At 57.4% G+C, this 20836-nt stretch overlaps 3 protein-coding genes across 4 annotated transcripts; all 3 read left to right on the top strand.

Moving 5' to 3' along the window:
* The first annotated feature begins 1941 nt into the window (after nucleotides 1-1941).
* Nucleotides 1942-5836, top strand: LOC111154845 (basic proline-rich protein-like). Its single transcript, XM_022514772.1, has 3 exons — nucleotides 1942-1948; nucleotides 5120-5538; nucleotides 5624-5836. Exons 1-3 carry the CDS (start codon nucleotides 1942-1944, stop codon nucleotides 5834-5836), a joined length of 639 nt encoding a protein of 212 aa, XP_022370480.1.
* On the top strand, nucleotides 5752-13682 carry LOC111154874 (PHD finger protein 13). The gene is made up of 4 exons (XM_022514809.1): nucleotides 5752-6046; nucleotides 8588-8689; nucleotides 9857-10391; nucleotides 11034-13682. Exons 1-4 carry the CDS (start codon nucleotides 6008-6010, stop codon nucleotides 11258-11260), a joined length of 903 nt encoding a protein of 300 aa, XP_022370517.1. The 5' UTR covers nucleotides 5752-6007; the 3' UTR covers nucleotides 11261-13682.
* A 1000-nt stretch (nucleotides 13683-14682) lies between these two features.
* LOC111154881 (THAP domain containing 3) lies at nucleotides 14683-20694 on the top strand. 2 transcript variants are annotated; one of them, XM_022514818.1, is made up of 5 exons: nucleotides 14683-14790; nucleotides 17316-17508; nucleotides 19302-19364; nucleotides 19727-19825; nucleotides 19995-20694. In XM_022514818.1, exons 1-5 carry the CDS (start codon nucleotides 14717-14719, stop codon nucleotides 20379-20381), a joined length of 816 nt encoding a protein of 271 aa, XP_022370526.1. In that variant the 5' UTR covers nucleotides 14683-14716; the 3' UTR covers nucleotides 20382-20694. The 2 variants fall into 2 exon arrangements, with proteins under 2 accessions (XP_022370526.1, XP_022370527.1); XM_022514819.1 differs by lacking the exon at nucleotides 19727-19825.
* Nucleotides 20695-20836: the final 142 nt, after the last annotated feature.

Here is a 20836-nt window from a genome sequence, read left to right as displayed (position 1 = left end):
AAGGAATCTTCCTTATTTTGGTTCCAGGAGACACAGTGCCTGCACTTTCAACGTAGCCATGGTTTTTCTTTAAAGTATGCTTTGCCCACTTTAGCCAAGACCTTTATTTCAACTCCAGTCCTTTTTGTTTCTCTGAAGAAACCTGGGTTTTGGTAATTCAATAGCCCCCACCCAGGCCCGCGTGGGCCTTGCAGACATTCCTGGGCGTCACCTCACCCACTCGCCCACGTGTGTCCCCGGGTGGGCCAGGCACACGGGGTGGGGGTGGGGGGCTTTGCTGTCATTTCTTGGTCCCAGCTAAGCCCGTGCAACCTTTGGAGAAGACATCTTGTTTTGATTCCGTCTCTGAAATGCAAACTACAGGCTTTCCCTTGTCCTCATGAACCTCTCATCATCTTGCCATGAGAATGTATCTGGTCCACGTTTCGGCATGGGAAGCGCAGGCCTGAGTAAGAAAACATTCAGGTACCCAGGCAGCTGCCTGTTGCCCATAGATGGACTGTTCACACAGCAGCATTCCTGGGCCCAGGAGCCCCGCCAATAGCTTACTTGCATAGGCTTTGTGACAAGAAAGTCTGAGTAGCCAGGAAGTGGGATGTTTGCAGGGAAAAGTACTCCAGTCCCTCTGGGTCAGAGCACGTCCACCTTGCGGAAAGCAAAGCTTTACTAAATCAAAAATGTTTCGGCAGTGAAGAACAGAGTCCAACTATTTCGTGTAACTATTTAAATAAATCAGCTTTACTGTGAAGGCTTGATGAATGATGATGATGCATATGTTTACTGAAATGGAAAGATATTCACGCTGTCCTGTCGAGCAAAAAATCTGATTATCCGCAGTGTGACCCAGTTTGTTGTCTGTGTTCATGCGCCTACAAAACAATTGTGAAGGTAACATATTCTCCAGGTGGTTAGGTTTGTTTTGTACGGGCTTGCCTGTATTTTCTGTTCTGTGTATTAAGGAAATAATAATACAAGTTTAAAATAAAAAGTTCAGTTTTTGAGAAAAGTATACTAATATCCAGGACCTAAAAGGGGAGCATTTGAAGGCATGGGTACATATCTAAGTCAACAAAGGAATGCAGTCAGAAAATAAAGAAACAGATTTAGCCCCATCAGCTGTGTTTGGAAATTTGAAGAACCTACTAACCCAGGCATGCTATCTGTTCCTTTTTTCACTCATCAACCTTAAGAGTACAAGATGGGAATGTGAGAAATTCATTTACTGAAGTAGGACCATGTGATCGATACAGTCGGCAAACTCTTCAAATGTCATTCCACAGGCAGCCATGGTAGAAACACTAGTGTTTGGTAAGAAAGGTGTTAACTCTGTCAACAACCCATGATTTAGGGGGAAATGTTTGTATTTGAAGATTAAACTTCTGGGGAGAGGGTGGCTGGTGGGCTGGGGGTGGTACGGACAAAAAAAAAGATTAAACTTTAAACCATAAAAGTTTTAAAAATTTACCTCTTCCACAATCAGGAAAGTGGTCTCTGCCTGAGTAACTTCTTTATAATAATGTAATTTAACATGATTTAACAAATAATGGTACCATTTCATTTTAAACATTTATACTCTGCAGTTTTGATCTTGGAATGCTAATTTTAGGCAGATAGGACAAGAGGGCACGGAAATCATTTTACAAAAGCCACTGTTATCCTTTTCTCCCCCCTCTGAGAACATTTAGGAACACAAACTTCAACACTGATACTATCAAAAAGAGATTGTGGCTCCTTTGCTATGGTACACCCTGATTCTGTTTCTGGAGCACCTAAAGTGTGGCTTGTGATGAACTTACTCTACGTAAAATTTCCTTTAAGGAATGCTACAGTATTCAGTATATTTATTAAGTGCATTATTATATGTAAAGGAGACACTCTAGATAAAAACATTTCAACAGTATCTGGCAGAGCGTTAGCTATTAATCTTTATGGTTTACCGGTATGAGCGGTAACACAGCAAATTCATTTGATCTCTGTGCACAAGTTATTTCCCTTGTTTTTTTTTTTTTTTTAAAGATTTTATTTATTTATTTGACAGAGAGAGAGATCACAAGTAGGCAGAGAGGCAGGCAGAGAGAGAGGAGGAAGCAGGCTCCCTGCTAAGCAGAGAGCCCGATGCAGGCCTTGATCCCAGGACCCTGGGACCGTGACCTGAGCTGAAGGCAGAGGCTTTAACCCACTGAGCCACTGAGCCACCCAGGCACCCAGTTATTTCCCTTGTTATACAAAGAATTGACAGTACATGGCTTAAAAATTGTTTATTAATGACTTAAAACTATTCACACATACATATATACATATACATATATGTATTCATACAGTGGTAAAGCTACTAAAAGTTGAAACAAGACTTGAGGGAATTATCATTTCTTTTTCCTCTCCTGGGGACGGAAGTGGAAAAGTCAGAAAATTGCTGCTGGCAATGATCCATATGAACTCCATAGTATTAAAGCTGAGCCACCAACAAGCATTTCTGGAAAAAACAAACCTTTGGTTATGTTCATGCCTGCACTCAAACACTGAGTTATAATGGGAGGCAGAAATCTTTCCTGAATGTTCCCCAAATGAATGTAGTGTGGCCAGTGAGATTTAGAAAGGTGAAGCTATATTTGGTAACCCAATTAAAATAACTACATTCTCAAGTTACTTACTGGGAAACTATGGTATTCTTAGTATTTTAAAACTTGTCACAACCTGTGTGAACGTTGGTTTTTTTCTTCTTTTCCAAAGAACTATAATCATCAGATTTTTTTTTTTAAAGCAGAAAACAAGGAATCACAGACACTGAGAATCTGGCTACTGTGGAGAATGCTCTTGCATTAATCCTTGAATTCCAAATTTGCCCCTTGGAGCCCAGGTGTAGTACAGGACACCTGAGAAATAAACTAGGTAAACCAACTACATTCTCCCACGTGTACATATTATGCTATTGAATCTGGGTCAATTATTGGTATTCTAGTCCTTCCCTGAGTCTAGGGATAAGATGGTACATATAATGTCTAGATCTCCTCCAAATGGTTAAATTTCTAAGGGGAATCAATGGAAGGAGGCCAAGAAGGTCCTCCATGAAAATACTGGAGTGGCGGGCAGGGAAACATGCAGACTACATCAGATAGTACTGGTCACATCTGTGTACTAAGAACTACTGTGTATGAATAACTTATTCGAGAAATATGTATGGTGGGAAGCCTGGGTAGTTCAGGTCATGATCCCAGGGTCCTGGGATGGAGACCCATGTGGGGTTCTCTGCTCAGAGGGGAGCCTGCTTCTCCCCCTACTCTGCCTGTAGCTTCCCTTGCTTGTGCTGTCTCTTTTTCTGTCAAGTAAGTAAATAAAACTAGAAAAAAAAGAAAACTTCTTGAATACCTATCCTGAGCAAGAGTTATCACTGTTACATGACACAACCCAGGTTTGGAATGTTCTTTCCTCACTGTGACTGAGTGGTTCCATTCAATATAGATCCCCGAATTCTAGGATTTTGTCATCAAGTCCATTACTTTTTTTAAAAAATTTTATTTATTTATTTGAGAGAGAGAGAGAGAGAGAGAAATCGCAAGTAAGCAGAGAGGCAGGCAGAGAGAGAGTGGGGAAGCAGGATCTCTGCTGAGCAGGGAGCCCGATGTGGGGCTCAATCTCAGGACCTTGAGATCATGACCTGAGCCCAAGGCAGAGGCTTAACCCACTGAGCCACCCAGGTGCCCCCATCAAGTCCATTATAATAGTGAACAAATTCTTTATTTCACTTTAATGGGAAAGAGACTTAGTATTTACTATGTGAAAAATTACATCATAGTCAACAATGATAAGTTACAAAAAGTCCCTTATTTGGGGGCCCCTGGGTGGCTCAGTGGGTTAAAGCCTCTGCCTTTGGCTCAGGTCATGATCTCAGGGTCCTGGGATGGAGCCCTGCATTGGGCTCCCTGCTCATCCAGGGGCCTGCTTCCCCTCCCCTCTCTCTGCCTGCCTCTCTGCCTACTTGTGATCTTTGTCTGTCAAATAAATAAATAAAAATCTTAAAAAAAAAAAAGTCCCTTATTTGTACTTCACCTCCAATCAATATTCTTTTCAGCATTTACACGTTAAAACTAAGGATCCTTCGTGGTGGTCCTTCTTATTCAGGCAAAACAATCTGCTCCTGGTAATCGGGCCCTGGGCAACGCTGACTGACCTCAGGACATTTGCTCTGGCCACAGCGATCAGGTAACATTCTAAATGCGACTAAATGACCTGAATGTGACCACTCTCTACGAAGCTGTCGGTGACGTTTCCACAGGCCAAGTCCGATGTCGGTCTTCAATCTTACTAACTTTCTAGAGACCCTCGGTTTGTTTCCACATTGGGGAGCCCTCCAATCCGGGAAGGCACTGCTGAAACCACAGTAAACGACCATTTATGGAGAAAGGAACTAGATCAAACTTTTATAAGTTTCGGAAACTGAGGCTCAGAAAAGTACTTCTGAGAGAAACCCAGTTCCTTCGCCAGCAGTTTCCTTCGGAATTGTCTTAATGGAAACGGCAGCAGGCCGCCGGCGAGGGCTTCCCTCCCTCAGGTTCTTCCAATCATCCTTCTGATTTAGCAGGTCCGGGGGTCAGTTTTCTGACTCGAATTTAAAATTTTACGTCCCTCCTCTTCAACGCGGTTCCTTTGTCTTCGGAGCTGCCCAACTTGTACTGAATCACCCGCGGACTTTTCCTCCCGTCGAACGGTTCTCAGAGGTTCGGCCGCCGGGCCTGCTCCGGGGCTTCCGCAGAGCCGACCACCTCCCACCCGGCGGCCAGTCTTCGGCCTTCGGCGCGTGAACTTGGGAACCCCGCAGGCCCAGCGAGTGAACACCGCAAACTCCGTCAAATACCAGTAAAACCAGTCGGTACCAGATCCCTGAACCGCGCTTCCCCTCACCCCGCCGCTGTAACCCCGGGCGGAAAAGGCCGATAATCCAGTGAAAGTAAGAAAACAGGGTGGTCCCAAGATCAGGCAGAGGAGAGAGGGGGAAAAGCGAATGTAAGACCAACATCTTCCAAACCCCGATAACCCCGGCACAGTTTTCAGAAACGCCGATCCTCGACACCCCCACGCGGGTCCTACAGACACCGGGAGGTCCTCGGTCCCGCCGTCCCAGGACCCCCGGGCCAGGAGGAGCCGGCCAGAATACCCCGGCCGCGAAAACAAGCTGGCCCCGCCGGGTCCGAGCCCAGGGGGCGGCCGCGACGTCAGCGCCCGTCGCCCCCGCCGCGGCGACCACGGCCCCACAAAGAGGCACGAACCCCTAAGTCCAAAAGGAGACGGCAGCCGCCACCGCTGCCGCCCTCCTCGACCGAGGCCGTCAGCCCCGCCCCCACCCGCCGCAGCGACCCCCTCCCCTCGCCCCCGCGGAGACCGCGGCGCTACCGCTCGCGCCGCCCCTCCCCCACCGCAGAGCCAGCGCGAGCCTCCGCACCTCCCCCGCTCCGGCAGCCTCTGGTCCCGGAGACACCGCCCCCCCAAACCGGGCAGCCGCCGCGGAGCTCTATGGGGGCTGGAGTCCGCGAGGCGGCCTTTGTGCGCCTCAGAGGCGGAGTTGGGACTACGACTCCCACAATGCTCCGCGTCCACCCCCGCGCTTTCGGCTTCCCGTCGCCCACAGACTACATTTCCCGACAGCCCTCGCGGCTCTCCCGCCCTCCCTCCCGAGACACGAGCCGAACTGGGCGTCAGGTCGGGGAGCGGGTCGGGTTCCCGCTCGCCGCCGCCGCCGCCGCCCCCCGCAGCGACTCTCCCGCCTCTCCCACCGCGCCGGCCGCAGGACCTGAATCGCCAACTCTGCTCGGCCGTGGAGCTGCCGGCCCGGGAGCACTGAGCCCGGGACGCAACGCGCCGAGCCCCCTCATCATCTCCAGCCGCGGCGACCCCTCCCGGGTCCGCCCTCGCTCTGCGCGGCCGCCGGAGCCCCCAGCCCTGAGCGGCTCGGTGGCCCGGCGCCCGCATCCCGGGCCCCTGCACTCCGTAGCCGCCGCCCCCCACCCTGAACATGGACTCCGACTCTTGCGCCGCCGCCTTCCACCCAGAGGTGAGTGAGGGCTGCGTCCCGACCGCCCCTGACCACCCCGACTCCAGTCCTGCGCTCCCCACAGCCGGACCCCCGCCGGCCGAGCGCCGCCCTCCCCTCCCCCAGCCTTCCCTCGTCGCCCCCTTGGGCGCCCAACCCCGCCCCCCACTCGGGCCCGCGCCCCGTCCTCCCTGCCGGCCCTCGCCTCGGCGTCCCTATCGCGGGCGTCCGCGTCTTCACGGCGCCCCTTCCCTCGGGCCGCCGCGCCCACCCCTCCCCGGCCTCGCGTAGCCCGGGGACCCGTCTGCGCCCCCGGCCCCTCCCCGCCGGCTTGGCTTACTCCTTCCCCGCCCCCGGGGACTCAGTCCCAGCCGCCGCCGCCTCGCGTTCCCGCTTCTCTTAGGAGCCCCCTCCCCCTTCCCGGAGGGGCTCGCGGTCCTCCTCGGACGGGGACTCCGCTCCGCGCGCCCCCGCCTGCTCCCTTAATCCCCCGGGCCCGGTAGTCCGCGCCCCGCCCCCTGACTCCCGCGCGGCCCCCGCCCCCTTCGGTGTCGGGGGGCCTCGTCCTGCCGGGTCCCCACCCCCGCAAACACCCGAGTCGAGCCCCCCACCCTCGGCTCGCTCTCCTCCCCCTCCGAGGCCCCCGCCCCCCGGCCGCGGGCTCTTTCGCCCCGCCCCGGCTCCCCCTCCTTCCGGGGATCGGCCCTCGGTTCTCCCGGGCGGCCCCTCCGGCGCCCCCGCCCCGGTGCCGTCTCCCTCCGGAGGCCCGCGGGGCCGGGGTGCGGGTCCAGCCGCAGGCGGGTGGGGGAGGCGGCGCCGGGCGCCTTCGCCCGCCGCGCTGCCGCCTCGGCGGTTCGCGGGGCCCACCAGCTCCGGACCCCGAATCCCGCCCGGCTTCCCGCGTCCCCTCCCCCGCGGGATGGGCCCCGCACCTTCCGGGGCCGAGTGTCGGCGGGGGGCGGCTTCCGCGGAGGGCGGGGAGGGGGCCGCACCGCCATCTGCTTTTCCTAAAGGCGGCGAGGCAGGCGGGGCGGGGGCGGCGCAGGTCCCTCCGCCCCGGGCCCGAGGGCGCCGCCGCCTTGCGCTCGGCGTCCAGGCCCCCGACCCACTTGTGCGTGTTCCCCGCCGAAATAAAAGTTCTCCCCGAGAGTTTGAGGGCCGAGGGCTGCGGCCCTCCCTCTGCGGCCGGAGCGCGGGCGGTCAGTTCTTCCCGGGGGTGGGGGCAGGGTCTCTCCGGCGCAGGAAATGCGGGGGCCGCTCGGAGGCGGGTGCTCCGCCAACCTGCGCGCCCCCCGGGGTCCGTGCGGCCGGGGGTGGGAGGCGGAGGTGGTCGGCTAGAACCTAGCGGAGAAAATAAGAAGTGGGGCCCTTGGAAGGAGAGCTGCGGACAGCACGCCGGGTGCCCGCCGCTTTCTCTGCCTTCGGTCCTGGGAAGGGGCTGGGCTGAGTCCAGCAACCCACCCCCCAGTTTCCTGTCCCGCGTTCGTCCTTGCGGGGTAGTGGGACCCTGGGCCCTGGAAATGGTAGCTGAGCACGTAAGGATGGGGTTGGGGTGGGTGCTGAAGTGCGTAAAGGAGACCTCGGTAAATACGTTAGTCCAATAAGCCCGAATAAAGCAGAATTGTTTTGCTTAGTAGCAAATAAGGGTTCTTTCTCCCAGGGCGGCTCTTCCTCAGAAGAAAAACCCTTCTTGTTGAGGGCGTTTCTAGATTGAGAGGAGACAGGACACAAGCGAAACCCTTCGTATTTCATTTTCAAGGTGCAAGTAAAGCCAGCCTGAGCATTTCTGGTTTATTTTCTGAATCAGAGAACATTTGGGTGCTGAGCCCCTGGATGTTGGGTGCTGCGGCAGGGGAGGGAGAAGCAGGAAGTGCTAGGAGGAGGGGGTCCGCCTGCAGCCCTGGCTGGGGAGGGGTCAGGCGTGAGTGAGCTTTGTAGGATCAGGGGCAGTTGACTTCCGAAATCACTTAAAATACTTTGATTTCAGGGGCGCACGGGTGGCTCAGTGGGTTAAGCAGCTGCCTTCAGCTCAGGTCATGATCCAGGGGTACTGGGATGGAGCTCCCCATTGGGAGCCTGCTTTTCCCTCTCCTTCCACCTGCCCCTCTAACTGGCGCTCTGCCTGCTTGGGCGCTCTCTGTGTTGAGTAAATAAGTCTTTAGAAAGATACCTTGGTTACAGCTGCAGCTGGACTTTGTTTTCAAAATGGAAAATCTGTAGCAAAAAAGTAGTTGTTAGAGCTCCTCATAGGCCTGCAGACCATGATAATGTTGGAAAATGCCAAGGGAGCGCTAAGAAGTAGACTCTTGATCTTGTTTTTATCTCCTGCACGGTTTCCCAGCATGCTCGGCGGAACATCACAATACCCCTCTTTCAGCCTTCTGAGTGCAGTGTTATTTCTTGACCCAAACCTACCTTATCTTGTTTCTGAGAGTGTTTGTAAATGTAGCGGTTTGTTTTTGAGTGCTGACAATAAAAGCTCCATTTGGCTTAGTTTTGTTTCCGGATTCCACCTGCAAGTGCCTCCTCTCACATGCACCCCGTCTTCTCGCCCGCTAACAGGAGTGCTCCCCCAGTTACAAGAGGCGCAGGACTGTGGAGGATTTCAACAAATTCTGCACCTTTGTCTTGGCCTATGCTGGCTACATTCCTTACCCAAAGGAGGTAAATCTTTTGTGCTTCTGCTGGCAGTGAAACCAGTGGCCGGGTGGGGGGGGTCTGGGTGGGGTCGTGTGGGGGGCCGCCAGACAGCTGTCAGGTAGAAGCCTTTCTTGAAAACAGCCCAGCCTGGCAGGTGGTTCTTAAAAGTCTGACGGAACACGCGGGGTTGTCTAGCAAGGATTTACTAAACTTCTGAGTGTTGGTTTGCAGGTGACGCGTATGATGGCCATCTGCCCTGAATCTCCAGGGCTTACTGAGGGCCTGCAGTGGCCGGGCAGTGTATTACAACATCTGGGACGGGTGCTGTTGTCGATCCCCATTTTACAGATGAGGACGCTGGGGCACAGGCCTGGGGTGCCGCTGGGTGGTTAGGGTCCGCACTGTCCTTCCTGGTGAGCCGCTGGCCGGTTGCTACGTGCATCGTATTATAGAATCTTGGGGACTTGTGGCCCAAATCCCATGTTTTAAGGGATTTTTTTTTCCATGCTAGATAATGGGTAGAACTGAGAACCGTTGTTGTCACGGTGCTCAAGCTTGTCTTGTTCAGGGCTAAAAAGAAAGGAATCTGGTATTTCGAAGAGACCAAACCCCGGCACTGGCTTATCTTTTCTGTTTGCTGTGTACGTGGGTAAATGCTTCCTTTGTGCCACGCAGAATGTCGCCACTCTTTGCAAATAAAATGCTGGAATGCTGTGAAGGAACTGTAGGGATTAGCTCACTGCTTTGGGGCAGTAATTACGTAGTTTGATTTTGTAGTATTTGGGATATCTGCAGTTTTTAGAAAGAGTGTCAGGAATTCTCAAAACTAATTTAAATTCGTTTAATTAAAAAAAAAATACACCCCTTGGGAGGGCAAATGGGAGATTTTACAGTCGGGGAAGATAAGGGGGTCGGAGAGGGTATTCTTCGCAGCTTTCTAGAGGGTTAGAGGGCGTCGAATGAGTTCCTGGCGCTGGGACAGGGGCCAAGGGCTCAGCAAAGGAGGGTTTTCCTCCTGGTGGGTTAGCATTCTATCTGGAAGGTTGTGGTAAAGTACTCAGAGCACCCCTTAGAGAGTGGTTCTGATAGCCCTTGTTGGTGGGCTGGGGGCGCGCCCGGGGAAGCGCTGCTGCTTGCCAGGGACTTGGGCACGCCCCTCGACCCCGGCTACCTGTGCTTCTGTCCTTTCAGGAACTCCCTCTGAGGAGCAGCCCCAGCCCTGCCAACAGCACCGCTGGCACCATTGACAGCGACGGCTGGGACGCTGGCTTCACTGACATTGCGTCTGCGGTGCCCCTGCCGGTCTCCGACCGCTGCTTCGGCCACCTGCAGCCCAGCCTCCTGCAGCGGGCCAAGCCCAGTAACTTCCTGCTGGACAGAAAGAAGACAGACAAGCTGAAGAAGAAGAAGAAGAGGAAGCGAAGGGACAGCGACGTGCCCGTGAAGGAGGGGTACATGGGGAGCCTGTTGAAGCTGGAAGCCGCTGACCCCTACGTGGAGACCCCCACGAGTCCTGCCCTGCAGGATATCCCCCAGGCCCCCGGCGAGCCCTGCTCGGGCTGGGACTCCGACACCCCTTCCAGCGGGTCTTGTATCACTGTGTCGCCTGATCAGGTCAAAGAAATAAAAACTGAAGGCAAACGGACTATTGTCCGGCAGGGAAAGCAGGTGGTATTCCGGGACGAGGACAGCACTGGCAATGACGAGGACATCATGGTGGACTCAGGTGAGTGGCCCCTGACGGGCTGCCGTGCCGGGGGCTGGGAGCCCGAAGGGTGGTCCCTTCCCTGGAGGGTGACAGCAGAGTGTGCCCCCCTCTCCTAGGAAGGCGGGTATCTGAAGGTGGACACCGAGATGTTTAGGAAGGGGGTGATTGCGGCCAGAAACAGCTGAGGTTCCGGGACAAGCCTTAAAATATGAAAGTACAGGGACTCCCGGGTGGCTCAGTCGGTTAAGCAGCTGCCTACAGCTCAGGTTATGATCCCAGCATCCTGGGATCGAGTCCCACATCGGGCTCTCTGCTCGGTGGGGAGCCTGCTTCTCCCTCTGCCTCTGCTGCCACTCTGCCTGCTTGTGCTCGCTCGTTCTCTCTGACAAATAAAATCTTAAGCAAAAAAAATGAAAATACATACAGCTTCCCAGTAAACGTCTCACGGCTAGTTCCTGGGGGTGCCGCACATGTTCCAGTGTCCCTCGTCATGCGCGGACTCCGCGGCCTGCCCTCGAGTGTGCGTGTGTTGAGGATCAGGCTTCACTGCGGCGCCGCTGCTCTGCCCCGTCCCAGCCTGGGCTGGGGGGAGGGACCCTGCTGGGGAGGGGGCTCAGGAAGCGTTTTCTGTCCTCTTCACCTGCGTGTCTGTCCCTTCAGATGACGACTCCTGGGACCTCGTCACCTGCTTCTGCATGAAGCCCTTTGCCGGCCGCCCTATGATAGAGTGCAACGAGTGCCACACCTGGATCCACCTGTCCTGCGCGAAGATTCGGAAATCCAATGTTCCGGAAGTGTTCGTCTGCCAAAAGTGCCGGGACTCCAAGTTTGACATCCGCCGCTCCAACCGCTCCCGGATGGGCTCGCGGAAACTGTTTCTGGACTGACTGTTGGTGAGCGAGCAGAGCATGGGCGAGGAATCAGAAAGGACGAGGGGCCTTTTGGCCCCTCTCTTAGTTGAGCACAGAACTCTCAGCTCTGGTGCGGGCAGACCCCTGCCGTTCAGGTGCCTAAGCCAAAGGACAGGCTGTCCAAGGTATGACCTGTACATAGCCAGTGACTGAATAAAATCCTTGTTGGCCAAAGCTGCTGCTAGAGCTGTGTTCTCTGCAGCGGAGGCGGACTCACCACCCGAGTCCAGTGGGTTCGGCGCGCCTGCAGGTGAGGGCCGTGGTAGTTGTGGATTCTTGCTATCATTGTTAACAAGCTCCCGCCGGTTGGAACCAGTGCTGTCTTCCTGCTTCCGCTGTCTTGGGAGAGGAGATGTTCCGTTTCCCAGGCCTGTTAACGAACAGCCATACGTGTAAGCTTTTTCTCCAGTGTAAGTCTTTGACCGTAAGTGTCTGTACAGCAACCGTCGAGCTGCCCCTCCCTTCGTGGCCGCCCTCACGCTGCCTTGGCTGCTCCCTGTCCGTCCCGCAGGCCCAGCTGGAGTCGTCTGGTCTCACTGTGAGAGGAGCCCTGGGGCGGTGGCTAGCTAGTGATCCCTAGGTTTCCTTCTGTTTGTTCAAACGGACAGTGTGTGCCCGTTTCTTGGCGGAAAAGGGGTTGGTTGGGGGGTTGAGGTGGCCCGTGTTCATAACTCAGTTTCCTGTTTTGCACGATGTAAAAAACCTGTCTTTTTGCACGATATAGCCAAAAGTATTGGCAGATTTCTGCCGGGGTGCCCTTCCCAGTTGGTGTGTGAGGTCCTAGGGGTGCCCAGGCGAGCTGTTTTCAAGCGAGAGGGCACCTGGAGTCTGTCCTCTCTTTCCCTCACTTTGTTCCAGTAGCAACGTAAAGGTTAGGCCGTCACGGCAACAGCGTTCCTCTGCTTCGTGAGGTAGAGAAGACTCGAGGGGAAGGCCTCTCCTGTGGTTGATTCTTAGGATGCCCTCACACAGGCTGGCCTGCTGGTTTCATGGGGCACGGTTAGGATTTGAAATCTTTTTCGTTTCGTTTTGTTTTTTCGGTTTGAAATTGGTGAGTGAGTGATACGGTAACATTGGCCTCCAGGAGTGTACCACTGAGCCGCGCAGACTTGTTTAGATCTGAACTGGGACCCTGGACTGGGGAGGCTCCTGGGCAGGCCAGCCTGGAGAAGCCAGGAAGTTTGCCTCTAGCGCCCACAGGGCTCTGTCTGAGGGCCGTGGACTCTGCGGTGCTGGAGGCTCTGGGACCTGCAGGGACAAGAAGGCTCCCACTTTCTCCGAAGTTGACAGTGCTCTTTAGCAGTTCAAATACTCTTCTCAAAATTGTTTTTGTTTTTATTTTTTATTTTTTGGTAAGTGGACGGGTGTGTTTTCATACACATGGTTTCTTCTGAAGCGTGAAAAGGGAAGAATGCCCAAGTTGCTCATACTTAATTTATAGCAGGGCGGACCCCCAGCCTCCCTGCTGGGGTCTTCATGTGGCTCCCTGGTGCCGGGGGACTCTGTTCACATTCTCTCCCAGAGGCACAAAGGGGCTTGAACTCGAATTGGCTGACCAGAGCCCATGTTCTGCGCTAGTATCGTTCATGCTTCGCCAGCCAGCTGCTTTTTGCTTTTTGTTTTGTTTTTCATTCTGTTGCTTATATTAACACAGAAATAGAAGTAGTTTCTGAAACCCAGTTGATCGTGAAGATCCCCAAGGGAGAAGTTCTGCTGTAGAGAAGAGTAGTAAGAAGCAGGCTTAGAAACCACTTTCTCCCCAGACAGCTGTCTGGCTCTGATGAGGGCAAACGTCCAGGAAAAGTTGGAGAGGAATTTGCCAAAGATCTGCCCCTTGACATTGCCTGTCCAGTGTCTTCACCACGATAATAGCCAAAGTTCCAAAGTGTTTTTCTTTTTTAAAAAAACTCCATGAAGTTTTAAAAGTGCATTTAAAAATACGTGTGGTTTTAGAGTGGAACTGCCAGGCCTGGCGATTGCTGTTTTGCTCTTAGAAGGTTCCATGCCTGGTGACGCCTCTGGAAGGTGCTTGATAGTCATTTCGATCTGTTTCCTCCATTTCCCTTTTGTTCTTTTAACAGACGTATCTATCCCTGTGGGTGGTGTCTAGGAAGTCAGGACACCTTGGTTTTTGTGTTAGCTTGAGCTGGGCGGCTGCAATCAGCTTTATGCAAATTAGGCGTGGCCCATCTAGGGGCTCCTGGTTGGTGGCTAATAAAGTGAGGGGAGGGAAAGCTGTCACCCCAAGAGTAAGCCCCTCTCATTGGCATTGGCCAGGCCAGACACTTAACATCGTTTACATGGTTCTGTGTAATTATAAAGTTTATGTGTATAAAGCGAAGCTGTTTCTGTGAAACTGTATATTTTGTAAATAAATATATTGCTACTTTGAGGTTCATGCCTAGCCTCAGGTGTTTGTTTTCTCTGGGGGAGGACAGTGGTGTCTCTGCTCCCGTCATCAGCTCTCCCAAACCATGATGACATGGAGACTTGGGGCGGTCAAGTCCGAGTCTGGTGTAGCAGGACGAGGAGTGCCCTGGTGAACTCTGCAGGACCAAACCACGGTGTGAACAGGCCAGAATGGCCTTCACAGTGGCACCACGCTGTGGGTTAGCTTAAGCCCCCGTGAGTGGTTACCTCTGAGGTTCTGCAAGCCGATTTGCAGCCTCCCAGGGGTGCTCATTTTGCCCCTTTACACTTGGGGGTCCCCATCCCTATGCTTTTTCTGTCTCTCAGCCGGGTCTGCCCGCCTATAATCTGGATCCATTAAGAGTCAACTAGTACTTCCTTTCGAGCAGCCAAGATCCCTGCATCAACACCTCTTAGAGTCTTGGAAATACTGGCCAGGTTGGGCGGCGAGCCCTTCTGTTTTGGGGCGTCCAAGGCTGTTGGGGGGCTGTATCTTCTCAAAGCCAGGAGGCGAGGGCCCTGGGCTTTCGCGAACAGGTGGAGCTCGCACTGGCGGCGCTGTTTGGGGTGTCGGGCCGGGGATGGCTCTGGGAGCAACCCGGAGCCCACCAGACTCGGGCCATGCAGGTCACGGAGCGCGCGAGGAGGCGGGAGGAGAGCGGAGGCTGGCCCGCCTCCACCTGCCGGCGGCCCCGCCCCGCCCACAGGCCCGGCCTGGTCGCGTAGGCCCCGCCCCGCCCGCTAGACCCGCCCTGCCGGTCGTCCCGCTCGGGTCCGCAGGCCCCTCCCCGCCTGCAGACCCCGCCCCGCCCGCTGGCTCCGCCCTGCCAGTCGTCCAGCTCGGGGCCGCAGGCCCGGCCTCGTCCCGCAGGCCCCGCCCCTCCCCGCCCTCTTGCCCCGCCCCGCCCCGCCCCGCCCGCTGGCCCCGCCCCGCCTGTCGACCCGCTCTGGGCCTCGCCCGCCCCGCCCCGCAGGCTCTCCGTCGCCATCTTTGTTAGGGGCAGCAGGGCCTGGCGTCTGGAGATGCCGAAGTCGTGCGCGGCCAGGCAGTGCTGCAACCGCTACAGCAGCCGCAGGAAGCAGCTCACTTTCCACCGGTGAGGGGCGGGGGCGCCGTGGGGCGCGTGGGCCCGGCTCCCGACCTGCCCGGCCCGGCCGAGCGGCCGTGGCCCCCGCCGGAGCCCGAGGCCTGGCGCGCCGGGTGGGGACGTCAGGGCCGCTGCCCGGCCGCCGGGGAGGTCGGAGGGCGTGCAGCCGGGCCCTTCGCGGAGGGGCCCGCGGCCCGGGGACAGGCGAGGTGACCGGCGGCCAGGCGCCACCTTGGCCGGCCTGGGCGCGTGGGGAGACGGTTGGAGAGGCTGAGCAACCTGCGGAAGGCGCACAGCCTCGCCGGCGGGCGGCCCGGGCGGTCACGTGCGGAGGCGGCCGGGGTCAGCCGCCCCTTCCCCAGGCCGCGCCCCGCAGCCCCCAGCCCCCTCGGCAGTTCTGGGACGTGGGCCTGTTCACAGACGCGGCCTGGCACGTGGCAGGTGCCCGGCACGTCCTGGCCGAGTGCATTTCCGAATGAATGAGCGGTGGTGGCGTCCGGCCGTGTGGCTGCCATGCGCTGGTCACCCTGCTTAGCCCTGGCCAGGCGTCCTGTCCGGAAGCAAGGGGGCATGGAGGAGGGAGAACGTTCCGGGCTGTCCGGGGAGTGGGGCCGGCTGCACCACCTTGGCGGGAGGTTTGGGAGTGTGTCGTTGCATTCCCAGCGCTCCCAGTGTGTCGGCCCTGGTGGGTACCCGGTCCCTGCCCCGGGGAGCCCAGGGTCCAGCCACTGCCCCTTAAGGCACGACCCCCAAGGCCAGCTGCACTCTCTGTCTCCACTGCCCCTCCCATCACCATTTTCCTTCTCAAAGAGTGTTTTTATTGAAGTATAAGACCTGCAGAAAAGCACACAAATTCAAAGTCCACAGCCCAGTCCATTCTGCAAAGTGAACACTCGTGACTGCTGTGAATCAGAACAGCACCAGGGAGCCCCCCGCTGCACCCCCTTCCAGCCCCTTGTCCCCTCTCATCCCCAGGGGGGAGGGGATGCTCCCTTCTGGCAGTCAGAGTGGAGCGCTTTGGCCTGTGTTGAACCTGGCATGCGGTTCTTCATGTCTTGTGTCCCCAGCTGTGAGTCACCTGCGTGTCCTTCCTCTGCACCTGCCCTGCTCAGTGACTATACCAGAACTGACTTGTTCTACGATTAAAGGGCATTTGGGCGCCCCTGTGTCTTGGCCATCACAAGCACAGGACTGTGGACCGTGTTGCTGGGGCCAGTCTTCCCGTGCTTGTGTCTCTGTTGGTTTCCGTGGGGCACATCCCAGGAGTGGAGTTGCCTCCCGTTGCCTCTGGAACTCACACCAGCCGGACCCTGGCCCCCGCTACTCCCACAGAGGAGCTCTGCCAAATCCCCGGTGGCCCGCTCAGCGCTGCTCCCTCCTCATCCGAAGGGACTTCTCTGCAGGTTTGGCACGGCCAACCACTGACCTCTTGCGACACTCTCTCACTTGGCTTCTAGGGTCCCCTTGACCTCTTCCTCTGTCACAGTGCCCCTCCGCGGTCTCCTCTGCCGGATCCTCCTCATTTCCAGCACTAGCCTTGGAACCCTTTGGGGGAGGGCCGTGGCCTTGTACCCTCCCCACCCACACTCACTCCCCATCTCACCTAGGCTTTACCCCCCTTTACACCGGGACGGTCCCCACACTGACATCTTCTGACTCGTGTCCCCTGCCGCTCCACTTCGGCACTTGGACATGTAAAAGGCATCTCAGGTTTAACAAATAGAACCAAAATTCTGATCCCGCAGACCTGCCTCCCATCTTAATATATGGGACTCCTTCCCTCTCTTTATTTTGCGGCTCACAGGCAAACCTTATTGCGCAGTTTGCAAAATACTTCCCGGTCGGCCTGCTCATGACCCCTCCCCCGACACTCAGGTCCCAGCCACTGGGTGCCCTCCTTCCTCTCTCACCTTCTGCCCAGAGCTTCCGGGGACCGCCCACCTGCCCCAGGGCCACCTCCTGAGGTCCTCACCCCTCCTCTTGCTCCCGCCCTCTCAGCCAAACTCCTCTCAGCCAAACCCGCCTCTGACCCTGCTCCGACCTGCTGGGCCCTCCTGTCACAGCGCCTTTGCTCTCGCTCTTCCTTCTGATGCCCACACGGCTCGCTCCCCTGCGTCCTGTGGCCTCTGCTCAAATGTCACTTCTCAGGAGGCCTTACTGACCACTAACTCCTCTTTATTCCTACGCAGCCCATGTCTGTTTGGTTTACTGTTTTCCTGTTCTAGAATGTAGGCTCTGTGAGGGTGGGACTCACTTAACTTACTCCTACTTCCCAGGGCCAGGGGCAGGGCCTGCATGCGGCTGACTCCCCAGGGCACCAGCAGGCTCACCCTGCAAGTATACCTTCAGAAGTAGGTATGCTGTAAACAGGCATGACAGAAGCTTCCAGAAAGTGGATGTGCTTTAGCAGAGTGAAGTCACTGAATTCTCCAAGCTGTCCAGTAAAATGCTACGTGGCGTTTTCAGAATGCCTCCAGACTCTGCAGTGCTCACTTGAGCCTTGCAGATTCCTTCCTGTCTCCCTCTGCCCCCAGGTTCCCGTTCAGCCGCCCGGAGCTGCTGAAGGAATGGGTGCTGAACATCGGCCGGGGCAACTTCAAGCCCAAGCAGCACACGGTCATCTGCTCCGAGCACTTCCGACCCGAGTGCTTCAGCGCCTTTGGAAACCGCAAAAACCTGAAGCAGAATGCCGTGCCCACGGTGTTCGCCTTTCAGGACGCCGCACAGGTGAGCGCAGCGCTGCCTCTGGTGTCCTCGGCTCCGGGCTGCGGGGGTGCAGCCAGCCGTCGGCCGTCGGGGTGGGCGTGCGGTTTGCAGGGCTGCAGAGGCCGAGGCTGAGAAGTGCAGGGAGGGCAGCGCCACCAAGCCCCTGGGATTCAGAGCCCAGCTGCCCCGTTGGCCATGACCTTTGCTGTAGGCCATCACGCCTGGTTGGCTCAGTTGGCTAAGCGTCTGGCTCTTGGCTGATCTGTGCCATGGGATCGAGCTCGCAGACAGCGTCCGTCCAGCTGCTTGGAGGGTTGCAGGGGCCATACGGTGACCGGCCGGGAGAGGCCTATGGTGTGCCAGGTGGGGTGAGAGGCTCTCCTGGGCTGGTGTCGTAGGTGCCAGGGTGGTGGCCTGAGCTAAAGGGAGCTGAGGTCGTAAGAGTGGATGGCCTTTGCAGACCCAGTGGGCTAAGAGGGTGGTGGTCAGTGAGGGCCGAGCTCACTGAGCCCCCGGCGGAGGGGGGGCCCGGATTCTCTGGGTTTGGCCCTGTGAGTCTGGAGTTGGATTTCCCAGCAGGACTCTGGGGTGGCTGTCGCTCCGTGGAGCGGGATGTGCAGGTTTGGCTCCGGGGAGAGCTCCGGGCAGCTGGGCCTTGAGGCCATGAGGGGGATTATCTGGAATTTCATAAATCCTGAAGGTGTACTGAGTCCCAGAGTGCGGGTGTCACACCGGGCACCTCTTCGAACCCGGAAGGCAAAGCGGCGGTGGAGCAAACAGCAAGGCCGCCAGGTCCCTGCGCTGCTCGATGGTCCTGGCAGCGAGAGGCAAGGCTGTTACAGGGGTGAGGAAGCGCGGGCGTGGGGGCCCAGCAGGCCCTGCGTCAGGGCACCTGCCCTCCATCTGAACTTTGTGCCCATCTGCTGGGTCGCGGCCTCCCCTCGAGGTCCGGGTTCACAGCCCTTGGAGGAGGGACACTCCCAGTCCTGTCCATCTCCCCCCTGCTGGCCCGCATGCCCTTCCTGCTGGCTTTTTCCACTCTCCAGGGCATGGGGGCCACACTTGCATTTGCTCTGGTTCAGCTTCTGTCTTTGCTGGGCCCCTGCAGGCGGGGCTTTGTTCCCGGCTTTACTCCCAGTGCCCAGAACGTTCTGTTGTCAACATGGAAGGCCTTTTGTTTTCAGTTGACACGTAGTAGACTTAACATGGGATCTGGCCTCTTGACAAAGAAGACTCCGGCCTGAGGCTGCTCTGCAGGGTCTAAAACCTCATCTTCAGCGGGACTGAGACTCTGCCCTCTGATTAGCCCCCTCCTCTATCAGTGCCCGTTGCTAGTGGAGCCTGATGGCTTCTCACACATTTGTGGTGAGATGTGAAGGGGGATTAGTTTAACACCTTGGGGGGCCATCTGTGAGCCTGCTCCCAGGGGCTGTCGGTGCCCAGGGCCCAGAGCTAGGGGTGGGGGCTGCTGGTTCCCACCACAAGGCCCTGAGTCGGATGTTCTCTCCAAGGTCTGCCACTCCTTGAGCCAAATTTGAGTCACTTCCTACGTGCCTAGAATGTCAGGCCCAGGGGGGACACACAGGAACCAGGTCCCTGGTTCAATGGCCTCTGACCTGATTTGGGGACAGCTTTGGGGACAGTGAGCTGGTGGGTGGTGACGAGAGCTGAGCCGGGTTCAGAGCACCATCTGGCCGGACCCACGGGGTTGAGCAGTGGGGTGCGGGATGCACGAGGCCGGGCAGCCAGCAGGTGTTCTCGGGGTGACCTAATGCACCCTTGGGGAGCTGCGGACGGTGCTGTGTCTCTTGCAGCTGGTGAGGGAGAGCACGGACCCGGCAGGCGGAGCTGCATATGCAGACGGTCGCAAGGAGGAGGTGAGTGTGCGCGGGTGCCCCCGTCAGGACCGAGTCCTTGGCGCAGACACAACGTGCGGCTGGGCCGCCCCTGTCCCCCGGCTGGCCTGCCCTGCTTTGTCGTGCTTGCCCCCCGAACCGGGGTTCAGGATTCTGTTTTCCTAGAGAAGGGAAAGCAGGGCCTCCCATGCCTCCATCCTGTTTAATACCAGGCAGCCCAGGTTGCTTGGAGGACAGGCTTGGGCCCGGTTTCTGGGGGTCTGATCCCAGGCCTGGGAGGGGAGGCTGTTTCTCGGTTTCTGCTGGTGCCCTGGCTGTGGCCCCTGCCGGGAGAGCAGGAGGGATTCCCGGTGGGCTGCCCGCTTCTGCCCTGCTGTCCCCAGGTCATCCCTGAGGTGGGGCGGGCAGAGTGCGGCCTGGGGAGGAGGACAGACAGTGCCCTTGAAGCGCCGCCCCCGAATGCTGGTGGCCCCACCGAGCAGGTAAGGCCCCGGGGCCCAAGGCAGCACGGGGCTGGTGGGTCCCTGCACCAGGGGATTCGCTTCAAACATGTTGAAGCAAACTGGTGGCCCGGCCACGAGCGCCACGGCACTGGGCCCTGATAGCAGGAGCACCGGGCTCGGCCTCGCCTGCATGTGCCTCTGTCCCCAGGTCCTGGCGCCGAGACCGCAGGGAACCCTGGCCCCTGGGCAGCCGGCCGGCCCCGCGCAGCCGTCCGATCACAGCTACGCCCTCTTGGACTTAGACGCCCTAAAAAACAAACTCTTCGTGACTCTGAGAGAGAACGAAAAGCTCCGAAAGCGCTTGCGGGCCCAGAGGCTGGCGATCCAGAGGCTGTCGGGCCGCCTGCGGGCCCACAGGCCGGGACAGCTGGGATCCCGGGCCGGGCTGCGGCCAGAGCCAGAGCTGAGCCGCGCAGCCAGGCTTTCCCGTCCGAGCCTCAGGGCTCGGGCCGTGGACCCCGCTGTCCCGCCGCTGACATGTCAAGGGACCGTGAGGCGGGCCAGGCACACCCCCGCCACCTCGGGGGACGTGTAGCTGCATCGGCCGGGACAGGAAGGATCCGTGAGCGCGTGGAACTGGGTCCTTCCGGAGGTGACTGGGGCAGCTGGCTTTTCGGGGAGAGCTGGGCGGGGGTCCTCAACCACAGCATGGGGCGGCGACCCGGCCACTGTGGGGTCGCAGCGCATTTCCTTGAGGGGCAGCCGGGCCAGGGAAGGACACGAGAGTGGGAGACGGTGGCGCCCAGGCAGCAGGAGGGATACACTGTGCCTGGACGGCGGCTCAGAGCGGCGGGGCCCCCCTCCCGGCCTGCTGTGAGCGACGGACCGAATAAAGTGTCTTCCTCCGCTGCAGCTCTTCCTCCTTTATTTAAAAAATAGCCCGGGTGTCCCGTTTCTCGAGTTTGCTTTCCCGAAAGACCTGCGTTCGTGCCTGTTTTCTTTGACCTCAGGAAACCTGAAGAGGATTTTCACTTTATGACGAAAGGCGTA

The sequence above is a fragment of the Enhydra lutris genome, unplaced genomic scaffold (assembly GCF_002288905.1).
Source record: "Enhydra lutris kenyoni isolate GAN:26980312 unplaced genomic scaffold, ASM228890v2 scaffoldscaffold38, whole genome shotgun sequence".
Classification (NCBI taxonomy): Eukaryota; Metazoa; Chordata; class Mammalia; order Carnivora; family Mustelidae; genus Enhydra; species Enhydra lutris.
The sequence above is the reverse complement of the archived record's forward strand: the minus strand, read 5'-3'. Positions and strand labels throughout refer to the sequence as shown.

Excerpts from the sequence above, each read along its gene's own strand:
- LOC111154881 (XM_022514818.1), top strand. The coding sequence starts at position 14,717 with ATGCCGAAGTCGTGCGCGGCCAGGCAGTGCTGCAACCGCTACAGCAGC. Across the intron at positions 19,365-19,726 it reads CAGACGGTCGCAAGGAGGAG|GTCATCCCTGAGGTGGGGCG; the intron begins GTGAGTGTGCGC and ends TGCTGTCCCCAG. Across the intron at positions 19,826-19,994 it reads CTGGTGGCCCCACCGAGCAG|GTCCTGGCGCCGAGACCGCA; the intron begins GTAAGGCCCCGG and ends CTCTGTCCCCAG.
- LOC111154874 (XM_022514809.1), top strand. The coding sequence starts at position 6,008 with ATGGACTCCGACTCTTGCGCCGCCGCCTTCCACCCAGAG. Across the intron at positions 6,047-8,587 it reads CCGCCGCCTTCCACCCAGAG|GAGTGCTCCCCCAGTTACAA; the intron begins GTGAGTGAGGGC and ends GCCCGCTAACAG. Across the intron at positions 8,690-9,856 it reads ACATTCCTTACCCAAAGGAG|GAACTCCCTCTGAGGAGCAG; the intron begins GTAAATCTTTTG and ends CTGTCCTTTCAG.
- LOC111154845 (XM_022514772.1), top strand. Across the intron at positions 5,539-5,623 it reads GAGTCCGCGAGGCGGCCTTT|ACTACATTTCCCGACAGCCC; the intron begins GTGCGCCTCAGA and ends CGTCGCCCACAG.